Source organism: Epinephelus lanceolatus, chromosome 9 (assembly GCF_041903045.1).
Source record: "Epinephelus lanceolatus isolate andai-2023 chromosome 9, ASM4190304v1, whole genome shotgun sequence".
Lineage (NCBI taxonomy): Eukaryota > Metazoa > Chordata > Actinopteri > Perciformes > Serranidae > Epinephelus > Epinephelus lanceolatus.
Window position 1 is genome coordinate 35,516,706 of NC_135742.1, and position 13,287 is coordinate 35,529,992.

General features: G+C 41.7%; 1 protein-coding gene across 2 annotated transcripts; it reads left to right on the plus strand.

Annotated features, from left to right (window-relative positions):
• Positions 1–2,299: 2,299 nt before the first annotated feature.
• tbx1 (T-box transcription factor 1) lies at positions 2,300–12,729 on the plus strand. 2 transcript variants are annotated; one of them, XM_033618591.2, is made up of 8 exons: positions 2,300–2,919; positions 4,091–4,481; positions 6,860–6,961; positions 7,403–7,574; positions 8,663–8,818; positions 10,038–10,105; positions 10,721–10,821; positions 11,703–12,729. In XM_033618591.2, exons 1-8 carry the CDS (start codon positions 2,736–2,738, stop codon positions 12,083–12,085), a joined length of 1,557 nt encoding a protein of 518 aa, XP_033474482.1. In that variant the 5' UTR covers positions 2,300–2,735; the 3' UTR covers positions 12,086–12,729. The 2 variants fall into 2 exon arrangements, with proteins under 2 accessions (XP_033474482.1, XP_033474483.1); XM_033618592.2 differs by having other exon boundaries at positions 4,142–4,481.
• The last annotated feature ends 558 nt before the right edge of the window (positions 12,730–13,287 follow it).

A 13,287-nucleotide genomic window follows, 5' to 3' on the forward strand; every position in this document is an offset into this window, starting at 1 on the left:
AATCCAAGGCGGTTCCTCTCTATATGAACTAAATGATGGTCTAAAAATTCCAAATAATCTAAACATTCTATTACAGTAATCGTGAGCCTCTACGATACGAATAATTATTTTCTAAAAACAAAGAAATATACAGTGATCTGATTTTAAATTGACAAAGCGCAGTAGCCACAAAGAGAGACGTGACTGTACAGTGTGTTGACGCTGCTCTGCATCCATCAGTCAGTGAATGGAGAAAGGGTGAAGCCGGTGATCAGGCCTGTATCCTTTAATCAGTGAGGGCTGCTCACACACTTTGCTCACTTTGTCTAGTTGTTGTCAGGTCTGGGTCGTACGTGCGGAACTCCTCGAGGTACAGTCTGCAGCACATGGAGTCAGGATATTTCAAATAAAGTCAAAGACGTGCGTAAAAACCACAAATAATAAAACTACTCTACTGGATTAAAATGCTTTTCCTGTAACAGCTGCTTGAATGCTATAACGAAAACCACTTTAATACTGTGGTAGAAAAAAGTTATTTATGCGGCTATATAATTTTCTTGTTGTACTTGATATGTAAATTTACATTTTTCTTACACTTTATGGAAACTTTTGCCTCCCGTGGCACACTAGCAGGCTGTAGCTGCAGAGAATTTGTTTCTTTGCGAGAATTTGTTTCTTCATCACTTACTCTCTCACACTTCTATGTGCTGAAATCGCCTGCATTCTTGTGCCTTTGAAGTTTTACAGTGTGTATTTTTCCACAGTGGATCAATTCATATTTCATTTATTGTGAACTTTCCATTTGCATTCTGCCCTGGCACGTCCTCTACTTCCACAGCACTTGGATTAAATCTTCTGAGATATTTTTCGCGGGGTGAAATGAATCTTAATTGTTGTTAAACAAGTTTATTTTTTCCCGTTTACTCTATCACCCAAAACTTAGTCTCTGTGTTCAGATGTGCAGTGTTGAATTCCTGTGCTGAGCTTTGGCCGCTGCTGAGGCCTGCGAGCGAATTCCAACACAGTCTCTTCCCATTTTGATCTGCTCCTGTATTTTGTCTGTTATCACCTGCGTATTTACAAAGGAGGCTTCCGACTTGGCAATGATGAAGTGAGTCGGTATCGATGGCATCATATCTGATAAAAAAAAGGCCGGCATACACTGGGAGGAATACATCACGTGGGTGACGGCTTACATTGGTTTGACTGCGCCACGCGTGATTTCTTTTATAGAGTAATCAGTGTGCAGAGGCCACATGGGAGTCTAAATTTTATCTATCTATCTATCTATCTATCTATCTATCTATCTATCTATCTATCTATCTATTTCCCAAACAACATATGCCAGTGGTTTATTTATGCTCGCTGCCTCCCATGGAGAAACATCCAAAACAAATAGACTTAATCCTCTAACTGCTTTATCCCATTAGAACCCCGCTGCAGCCTTCACGCTTAATTCAGTGACTGCAGTGTAAATTAGAATATCCGGTCGCTATCGCAGCAGCTCCAGCAAAACACATCTTTGGTGGCTGCACATTAAAGCTGAACCTCGATAAGCTGAGAAGCAACGAGGCGATATTGGAGGCGCAAGGCGGAGAGGTCAAGTCCAGCTCCGGCCTGAAGTGCCACGTGTGTTTATTCTTTGTGTTTACTGATGGCACAGAGGGCGCTCTGCCAGGAGAAATTTGTCTTTCTGTGTGTAGTAAGGTATAGAAGAAGTAAGGAGCTGCGTAAATCTACAATAAAATGGCGTGAAACTGCGCAATGTGGTATACTGTTGTTAGGAAAGTACACAATTAAATAAGAGTGCAGGTAGATGGGAGGTGTAAATGAGAAAAACAACTTTTAATGTGGCTGGTGTCACCCAAATGAATTATTCCATACATAAAGTGAAATATCTGCGACTTTTCACTTAAATCCATCTCTTTGATCCATATATATTTTTTGCTTGAATTAAAAGCAATATTCTCATTTCTTTGTTTTACTTGATTTAGAGAACACACACAGATCTGAAACTGCTCTGTGTGAATGTGAATTAACTTCTATTCATGTATGTTTTCCAACATGTTTAAAGCAAACTGTATTTTCAGAGTGAACCCTCGCGTAAAATCCTCGCACTGCAGCCCCTGGTGTTCCAGGCAGACTCCGGGCAGGAGCAGCTCTATCTGGGCTTTGACAGCTAAAATATGCAAACGCATATATAGGCCCATAATTTACTGGAAAAGTGGCGCACTTTGAAGCCGGACATTGCAATGACGTTGGAGTTGAATTCAAATGACTGACACTCTTATTGAAATAAAACATCCAGTGCAGAGCGCAGACACTTTTTTCCTAGTGGTGCTGGGGAGGCGTGGATCTCGCTCACTTTTGACATTCTCGTAGCAGTAGTCGCTTCTCCTCAAGGCAGAACTCAGATGACACCACCCCGCCACCGACCGGAGGAGAAACGAGGGAAGCTCGCTCTCTTTATTCTCCGCGGATGAACGATGTTTTGACACCAGGACTTGTTTAGGGGTTCATCTACTGAATCTGTGCACCGGGGAGCTTTTCGCGTTTTCGCAGCAGCCGTGGGAATACTTTAAGAACAGTCTACCCCAGACTCTTGCACCCACGGAGCGCCGGTGGCGGAATGTGAAAACCCCATTTTGGCGCATGTTCCTCTCTATTGTGCGCAGCCTTCTCCTGCTTTCTGCGCGGTTGGAAAGCGGAGGAGGAGGAGGAGGAGGGACGGCTTTCCGCGACTCGTTCCCTTGCCTATGGACGACGGCGGTCCCCTCTCTCCAAAGGCTAATGCTTTCAGTATTGCCTCTCTGATTTCGGCTGCAGAGCAAGCAGGAAACGCCGCGTTTGACAAACAGAGCACCGGCCTGAACAAGCCAGACCTGCACAACCACAGTTCCTTTAAAATGCACTACAGCACTGTCACCCGGGAAATGGAAGGTAAATCAGTTTGTTGATGCCCATAGAGCTGCTGTAGCATGTCCGAATTTACACAACACATTGACATTTTCAAAACGCACAATTGAAAACAAAGCGCAAAACCACATATGGGTGCGTTGTTTTGAATGCATGAATGAAATAACTTTTAAAAGTAATTCTGACACAGTTGGCCCTGTATGGAAAAATAATGCAAAATCAGCCCTGGTGATCACCATCAGGGGAGACGAGTCTGAATACAAAGCAGTCAGAGTGGAAAAAAAGTTTCCCTTCCAAATCCCCAAAGCGCAGTACAAAGAGTCAATTTTAATTCGTGGACAGGATCACATACATTGAAAATGAAGCCAAGAGGAGGAGGGTTTACACGGGCACCCTGTGCTTAATGGTAAAAACAGACCATAATAAGCATATCCACTTCGGAGGGGGGTTGCATATCCATTCCGCAGATCTATTTGTCCAATAACAAGAAAGCAACAGTCACCTGCTGCTTGTTTGTTTGTTCATGCAAATCAATGTGTGTTTACCTTGTAAACCGTTTACACTCCACTCTGCCGGCCAGATCCTCTATTGTTTGCTAACGGGGGTGATGTGGGCGATACCCTTATCCAAAAGTTAAATGGGTGCCGGAAAGACCATTAAAAAGGGGCGCACTTCTCTGTCAATCAGTCTCGTCCCAAGGCGAGGAAAAGGCACATTACCTGCAGTTCCTTATCTAAATAGAAATAAGAACCGGTTTTATCGCAAAGGGGAGGCCCTCTGCGTCAGATAAGAGAGGAGACTGGGTTGCAGTGTAACACACTGCAGCAGCGCACAACAGAGGCCGCTCAGAGCGCAATCGATCCGCAGCAAAAACTCAATCACACGCACCCGAAGCTCGTATTTGGTGAAAAGTTCAGAGATTTTACGCGAGCACCGCCGTTTTTGGAAACATTTCGTCACCATTCGGACGTTCGCTATTTTAGATCAGGCAGACTGTAGCATGCTGGCAGTGGATGCAACCTCAGGGATTACTGAGCAGCCGAGACGGAAACTTTTAAACCAAAAGGGGTGTATTTATGCGTGACATCTTCATCTGGAGATCACCGAATCCTGCTTCTGTTTTTACTGTCTGTGTTATAATCGACTTACAGTGCACGGCATATTTAGTAAATCCAGTTTTTTGGGATGATTTCAGCCATATCCAGTCCGTGGCTGACGCAGCTGTCCCATTTTTGCGATGTTGCAGCCTTCACGACGAGCAGCTTGAGCAGCCTCAACACGCCGGGGGGCTACCACCTCTCTCCGTCCCCCGGGGACCCCTACAGCCAACATGAGTCCCACTTCGAGCCCTGCCCGGCCGCCCAGCACAACTACAACTACCCGGGGACTAACCCGGGCCAGGCCCCGCCGAGTGACAGCGGGACTCCCAACTGCTCCTCATCGTCCGCCAACTCCACACCGAACGGCAAAACTATAGTGAAGAAGAACCCCAAAGTGGCCAACATTAACGTCCAGCTGGAGATGAAAGCTTTATGGGACGAATTTAATCAGCTGGGGACGGAGATGATCGTCACCAAGGCTGGCAGGTGAGCACGAATGGGCCAGAGGCTGCAGAGTTTCTGTCCTCCTTACGCACATTTGTGTAGACCGGACAAATAATAAACAGTAGATATGCCTTATCCTAACAAATAATTTTATTTAATATCCTGCCTTAAAGGAAGAACCGTGTCATCAAAAGACGTTTTTGTAAAATATAAATATTTGTAACATTTATGCTGAGGGCGCAAATAAAATATGTAGGATAGATATTTATATTTATTTTTATTTGACAGCAGATTCCAATGCAAATAGCAACCACCAAATGGGATTTCATTAAAAAAAAAAATACAGTATTTATTGTTTTCTTCTGGAGTTCATAATGAACCAGTTTTTGTTGTTTTTTAACTTTTCGTTTTTCAGTTGTATTTTGTTTTCCTTCGACTTTAAATGACACATTTTTGGGTCCAGACTGGTACAAGCGTAAAGCATTGCAATAGTTATCATTAAGCATAATGCATGTTGCATATAAAGCCCTCAAATGTTTATCTATTTGATAAATTAAAGTATGAACACATAGGACTATTTGGCTTTATAAAATATATTTCATTATAAGCTAGTAGTGTAGGTGAGCAGTGGTGGAGATGTTTTAAAGACGAGGTCAAACACATGGAAGCTTGTAGGTGGATGTGCGTGTTGTGTTTTGTGTGTGTGTGTGTATGTGTCAGCTGTAAACACCACGTTGATGGGATCCTGCTGCGTTTTATAGATCCAATAAGGATAACCGTGGCTCTCGGCTGCTTTCCTTCACCGCCAGACTCAATTTTACGCACCGCTGTTTTACGGAACATTATGGTCTTTAATCTATGGGAGTCTTTAAGTGCAGGTGAAGGAAGATCATCTGATTATAGTGTTGCAGTCTTGTTTTTGGTCGGGCCTCAACACGTGTTTATAACTTTTCTTATTTCCTCATTACAGGAGTGTCTGTCTGCGTCCCTCCCTTTCCTGTAGTCTCACAAAAATCTGTTGTGGTTACATAAATTGCATGAAGACAAAAATCTGCTTTAGATTTGGCTATTAATTAAAAAAAAGAATATGTCAAGAAATCTGATTGATCGATTTTGCCGTTTTAATTTGCAGACTTTAAACAAATTTAAAGTGGCCATTTTTTATTCAGAATTTAGACTTTATCCTGTCATCTGCGTGGATCTGTAGGCAGGACAATATTCTCACCAGCGCTGACCTCTGACCCCTTTGGAGAGCCAGTAAAACATTACACTAATATTCAGTATGCTATTATTTTCAACTAGTAATTATGGCGCGTAAAAGCGTCTCCAAATGCCGTCCTGGTGTTTTCTGTATTATAGGCCTAATATAAAGAGGCATGACATAATTGATTTAATCCTGAAAGTGAGGCTGGAGTCCCCCCGCTCCGCGCTGTCTGACAGGAGAAAGGAGATCTGCAGCAGAGCACTTTAGAAGCTCCTTCAGCCTCACCTAGCCACAACACTGACGTTAATTGAGCGTTGATTTTAGGATCCCTTTCACTGACTCGGCGGATTACTCAACTTTCAACCCTTTTTCTTGAGGGATATGGATCTACCCTGCAAAGTAACCTATGAGGTGGAGGAAAAAATAAATGTTTGTGGTCATGGGTGCAGACTCAGCCGCTGCATCTATAGAACCAAAACTAACAGCAAAACTTCCACAAGTGATTCAATCTTGAATTCTGGGGCTCAGAGTAAAAAAGTGTTTGTTAATAAATGAATCCAGGTCACCATTATCTCAGCGTGCACAGACCAGTGCATCTTGTTTCTTTTTTTCCACACAAGTAGGCTGCAGCTTTGGATATTTTTTCCTCTTAGTCCTATTGGTACAAACTTACAAACTAAATTTAAAAGTGAGCTCGATAAGTGCCACACCTCGCCTACCCAAATAACGTCTGCGCGTGTGTAAGTATTTCCACTACACGTGTGTAGGCCTTCGTGTGTCTGGAACTCATAAAAACAGTAGAAGAGAAGTTAAAGCGTCCTGCCAGAAGTTACAAACCCGGAGCTAAAAGGCAACAAACCCAAAGCTTAAATCAGAGGAGGGAGAGTTTTATCTGGTTACGCACGGCCTCGATCACGTCATTTCCAATAGCTCGAAGCTTCTGTCTTCTTGTTGCCTCAAGCACGGGCCAAATTAAGCTCTGTAGGCCTGGAGATGAATATCTCTGCAAACATGCTGGCTTTGTGAAAAATACTGTGGCAATATCATGTGTTGGCTCCTCTAACGAATTCCATATAATTCAAACACTTGATCACCACCGTTCACACCCACAGAGAGCATACACTTTTAGAAAATAGGACTTCAAAACTCACTGTGCAGCAATAGCAACGTTTAAAAGCCTAGTTTTAACAGTTGCCTCGTGTTTCTTCTTTCACAGGAGAATGTTTCCAACTTTCCAAGTGAAAATATTTGGGATGGATCCCATGGCAGACTACATGCTCCTGATGGACTTCCTGCCAGTAGACGACAAACGTTACAGGTAACTTTTTTGGATGTCTTCAGACAACTGCAATACATATCTGTCACTACAGGGCTGTAAAACATTGTAATAGTCCGCAGGCATTAACTGAGCTGCACGACACACACTTTGCTGTGTTAAAGCAAAAGAAAAAAACACTAGTGTACATAAATATATGTAAGAATTGTCTTTGTATATATTTATTCTAATCTTTCCACTATTAACTGCTTATTCTCGTATTATTTTATTTTATTTTATTCTATTTTAAATTTATTTTATTTTATCTGCGAAATATGTTGTGGTCTACAAGTTGGCATTACAGAGATATAGCCTACTCAATATCATATTGAATTATTGTAATTTTTAATAACCGCAGTTTGCGCGCAGCAGACTTTTATTCAAATTAATAATGTCGGACAGTGGGAGCGTTGTGTCTAATGAACTTTTTTTTCTATGTCTCAGGTATGCTTTCCACAGCTCCTCGTGGCTGGTTGCCGGTAAAGCTGACCCCGCCACACCGGGCAGGGTCCACTACCACCCGGACTCTCCGGCCAAAGGCGCCCAGTGGATGAAGCAGATTGTTTCCTTTGATAAACTCAAGCTCACCAACAACCTGCTGGATGACAACGGCCATGTGAGTGCATGACTGGAAATAAATGCATGCATGCAAAAAAAAAAACACTAACAGAAACTTAAGTAGGTTACCAAAGTCGTCCCGTACCAACAGCTTCAAAAAAAAATCACGATGCAAATAATTATAAAATATACAGCAATTTACTTGAGTGTAAGGATAGTACTGATGTGCATTATTTAGCACCAGAGTGTGAGATTAACCGACACATTAAGGGGTCACAGACATCATAAACTGGTGACTACATGAACTGTAAATTCACCATTTAGTCCCAGCAGAGAGGTTCCTACCATGAAGGAGAGACTGAGCAATTTTATTCGCCCTCACACTGATTGATACAAGTGATTTAAGAGTAATAAACCTTGATATTCTGACTAATAGTCAGATGATGCCAAATGCCTATTTTCAATCCACAGAAATGGCATTGTACATCAGGCTTTACTCCAAAAATGACGGCAAGGAAGTGGAATATTTCACCACTGGAAATTATTTCAGCCTTTCCCACATGATCTTCCACTGTGTCTGAGTGTTTCCGTGCATCGAGTTGTGAAATCAGAGAGAAAAGGGAGATTTTCGATTTTCTGGGGGTGTATTTTAGCAAATAGTGAAAAGAGTGATGCATGCAGGACTGCTGAATGGGACTGGGGATATTTTTGAAACGATTATTTAACGACTAATGCTCCGTGGCCTTTATTTATTTAGATAAATGTAACAGTTTCACATGACTGTAATCACACGCCTGCACATATATTGCGAGCGTCAGGTTATTTATGCATTTAATGACATTTACCAAACCAGTATATCCACAAATGCGTAACCTGGAAATGTTGGACAAGATTTTAATATTTATTCATTTGATTTTTTATATATACATATTGTATGATTAAATAGGTTTAAGTAACTGAATACTTCGTTTGGTCTTTGAGATATTTTATTGTATATTATTTTATTTTATCCAACCATTATTTATTTATACAGCCTCATAATATGATCGAAAATAGTCTGACGTGTGGAGTTACGCCTTCAATCTTTCAGTGTAATGTTGCATCATAATTCTATATAAGTGCTGATGAATCCTCTGGTTCTTACAGATCATCCTGAACTCCATGCACCGCTACCAGCCCAGGTTTCATGTGGTTTATGTGGACCCCCGCAAGGACAGCGAGAAATATGCCGAGGAGAATTACAAAACCTTTGTTTTTGAGGAAACCCGCTTCACGGCGGTCACAGCCTACCAGAACCACCGGGTAAGAAGCATTCATCACCTTGTGTGTAACCTACATGGTACGATGTGCAGAAACTAACAGCAGCTATGCGGAATGTGACCTGATTGTAAAGGTATAAAAATAGGCTGTAACATAAGATGGACATTATGTTCGGACATTATGCGTGCAGCCGTGATACTTACTAACATATGGTGGTCCTATGGTAAAGCCACGTTCAACGGAAATATTAATCAATTAATGGAGATTATAAACTCGTTTTTATGACTGCTACACTGTGCAAATGCATCAACTAAGTAATCAGTTGTGATCAGTTGTGTATAAGCCTACCACAGTCTCTTGCACTGCGCGCTTTTTGCGCGTAAATGTTGCCTCTGCTCTGCGCCACAACTGTGCTTCTTTTTTTCTGCGTCGCCCCTGCTGTTTTCCATCAGGATCGGCGTCTGTTCAGATTTACACATCTGTGCATTCAGTGCTTATTCAGAGCGACTCGTAACAAGTGAAACATTAGAATAAAATTCAGTTCCTATCAGTAATTTAGAAGTGAGTGAGAAGAGTGTGGGAGTCGGTGCATTATTGTTACTGTAATACTACTGTGGCCAAACGGTGATCAGACGGTGGATGAAATCATTTTGTCCTGGTTGATGCTAAATGTGACAGATTTTCTAAAGTTTTAAGTACTTTTACATTTAAGCCCTCATAGCATCATCTAGTTGCAGTGGGTAATTTGTGACCTTTATAATGTGACTCATGAAATTGGGACAAAGTGACCCAAAATAACAATTGAATTTAAAACGTTGTAAAATGATGATAATGGTGGTTAGAAACGCTTACAGGTTATGATTATGGATATGTTTTTATAAGTGCTGCTGTGCGTGTATGGGAATTTACAAATGAGACCATATGCAGCTGTAAATGTTAGAAGAAAGCTCAAATAAATGTAGTCTACAACACTAAAAGCTCTGTATTAACCTGGCAGTTGTATGAATTTGCTGGCCATAGTCCTGCACAATATGCAACTGTTTACTCATATATTTTATTAAAAACAGCAGTGTTGTTCAAATGGATTTTTTCAAAGACGGGGGATTTTCCATCTAAAATAGCTAGTCCATCATGCTCGTCTATCACTGCTGACCTTTCTAATAAAAATCAAATGTGATGACTTATAGAAATGGAAATGACACTGTGTATGACTACTTTATGCAGCACTGAGGTTTATTTGATGTTGTGCTCTGGATTTCAGATCACACAGCTGAAGATAGCCAGCAATCCCTTTGCGAAGGGCTTCAGGGATTGTGACCCAGAGGACTGGTGAGTGTTTACACTCAAACAATACAGTCTCATTGGCATGACTCCACATGGTGTAAAATGTGCAACAGAGCCGGCCGGGTCAGGGAGCATTTGCAAAATAGTTTTGTTGTTTGTTTTATGTCACAGGTGCCAGATGGGTGGAGTCTGCCTCATAAAAACACACCTAAGTGAAGTTTAGAAACCACTGGACATTGTTTGAAAGTCAATCTGCTGTGTTTTTGTCATTGACAAACTACCAGACGCTCTCGTAATTATAACAATAAAGTAAACCCCACCCATCTAATATACTCCGGCTCAATGCAAATCCCAAATGCTGCTCATCCAGCTCTGCAAATGACTTTCTCCCTTCTCTTAAGAGCATTAACTGAAACATTAACGCTGATGTTTATAGGATATTTGATTATGTTATAGAACAGGACAATCTGAGTCACGTAATGGGTGGCTTCCCGTTTCATTCACTGTAAAATTGGGGGCCTGTCAATGTATAAATGCTCATTACATGCAACAGTGTAAACTCTTAAAAAGTGCATTCATCATTTTAATATATAATAAAGAAACTGTGCCCTTGACATTCATTAAATGAGTATGTAACTGAATCCATTCTCCCTGCTCCAGGCCCAGGAATCACAGGCCAGGCTCTCTGCCAATAATGAGTGCCTTTGCCAGAACAAGAAACCCAATGTCATCTCCCCCTCAGCAGAACGGCACAGAGAAAGGTCTGCAGCTCGCTGTTTGTTTCATTTCAGAATTCACGCCTGCTATCAAACATGAAACACTGTCACACTAAGTTATCCAGCCTTTAGAAAAAATGTTTTTCTTTCAACTGTTGGCATATTTCACCTTAATTTGCCATTTTGTATCTTTAATTTAAGCACAGTGGTGCATTCACAGCATCGGGCCAATACTGGCTTTTAATTAAACATCAAATATCAGCCACTCAATGTCACCCAGTGCCGACATGAAAGAGGTTCTTATGCTGTAACTGAGCCCAGCTTCCTCACACAGTAAAATCTGCAATGAAAACTAGACTTTCTTGACAAGATTATTTTATCCATGAGCTCCATAATAATAATTTCAGTTTCATCTTGGCTTAAAAAAGCTCCTTATATAGCTGAAGAAATTTTTTAAACAATATTTTCTTTTGGGAAGCCCACGTTAAAATGTATTTTCCAACATTTTGAAATGCATAATTATATATGTATGAATATTTTTTAACAGTACTTTATGCTAATATTTACATTTTTCAGAATTTCAATGCAGACTTTTAGTATCTAGTGATCTTAACACTGCTGTCATGTTGCAAATATTTTAATAAATATGCATATTTTGGGGGTATTACAAATGTGAAATGAGATTTATTATATATCAGTGTACAGTGCAAAATGTTACTGGATCTAACCCAAAAGTACGGGTATTATTATGATTATGCCCATTTAGAAACCTGTACTTGTCATAACCTATAGTTTGGATTGCAGAACACACACACACACACACACACACACACGCACACTTTAGGAAAATATACATAACCTGCTGGTACAAAGTATGCACAACACACTGGCTAGCTCTAACTGTTCTCATGTCTCATCCTGCACAGAGGACAGTAGGCGGGAGTACGAGCGAGACCCCAGCGGCACGCCCATACACGCCGACCCGGCTCACCAGCTGATGTCCCGCGTCCTCAGCCCTGCCTTGCCTGTCCCGGGAGGCCTCCACGCCGTCCCACTCACCAGTGGCCGACCCAGCCCTCCCCACGACCTTCGGGCAGACCCCCACGGTCTACCCCCGGACACCCTGCACCACCACCCTTATAAGTACCCCACCACCTATGAACACTACCTGGGAGCTAAGACCAGGCCATCGCCCTATCCTTTACCCAGTATCAGAGGACACACGTACCACCACCACATGAACCCAGCCACAGCTAACATGTACTCAGCCACAAGTGGCCCCTCTAACTATGACTACGGGCCCAGATAATGACTGCTGTCCTCCGGGGCCAACGGCGCTGAGCACTGTGGGAATGGAAATAGGCAGGAAAGGCAACACAGTCCTGTCTATTGATGGCTTACGCAACCTGTGGGGTGCGTTCACGGGCTGAAACTCTGCTGGATAAACCTTGCCGTATTTATTTAAAGGAAATGCATCTCTGCGTTAAGCAGAGGCACCTGCTTGGAGTCCTTGAAGAGGTCAGCTTTGACCTTTGAACCTAAATGGCAATAGCTTCACACCAGGGCACCTCCTACCTGAGCGGTGCAGACATTGAGCCAGCAAACAGAGGAGACAGGTGGGACCTCTCCTTAACATGGACAATACCTTTGATCACAGACTGGAATTGAATTCTTTTTTTGTGTTGGATGCACTTTTTGATTTGCCTTGTTTTTATTGCTTTCAAAAAAGCCATATGTTATATAGTCCATCAACCTCCTAGGTAGACGAGATGTTTGCATGTTGAGCTCATCAGAGAGGGTGTCGAAACACATCCAAATGTTTTTGTTTGAGGAAAAAAAAAGAAATAAGAGATTTGATTTTGAAACGTTCTGAACATCTTGAGCCGCTCTGAGAAGCTTGTACCATGGCACTGACTTGCAGCAATTCAAAGTAAATAAATGAAGCAGAAAAACTGTTCTGTATCTGTAAAATAAACATTAAATTCTTGTAATTCATAAAAAAAATGCTGTCTTTGAGCAGATCTTCCATTCAAAGCTCTGTCGGCTGGTGTCGGCTGAAGGGGGAGGGTTAAAAAAAGCTTACCTCACTGATAGCATTGTTCTGGTTTCTCCGACCGGATTTGCCCTGCTGAATTGGGTTGGTATGTCCTGCAGTCATTGGAAGTCAGGATTTGGAGGCTGTCTAAACATTAGACCGCACTATAGGTCAAATGTTGAAATCTGCACCTGGTTCTATGAAAAAAAAGCATATACGTACACACATAAATACACTCATTATTAGGTGTAGATTTCAGGGTGTGGGGCACGTGGGAGACATGTGCCCCTCAATACTTAGAACAAGTGCAAAAAACATTTAAGTAGTACAGGATTTTTATTTTTGACAGAATAAACACATTTACACCATACATTAATGCAGAAAAGAAACAAACTGGTGTCCAAAAATTCACCAGAATGCAGGAAATATAGTTTTTCATGCTCAAAATTTTGAGGCGGTGGACCCCAAAACCCTGC

What these genes read in the sequence shown, in the direction of transcription:
- tbx1 (XM_033618591.2), top strand. Translation starts at nt 2,736, where the DNA reads ATGGACGACGGCGGTCCCCTCTCTCCAAAGGCTAATGCTTTCAGTATT. An exon ending in TGTCACCCGGGAAATGGAAG is followed by an intron (nt 2,920 to 4,090) that starts GTAAATCAGTTT and finishes GGATGATTTCAG; the next exon opens with CCATATCCAGTCCGTGGCTG. An exon ending in GTAGACGACAAACGTTACAG is followed by an intron (nt 6,962 to 7,402) that starts GTAACTTTTTTG and finishes TCTATGTCTCAG; the next exon opens with GTATGCTTTCCACAGCTCCT.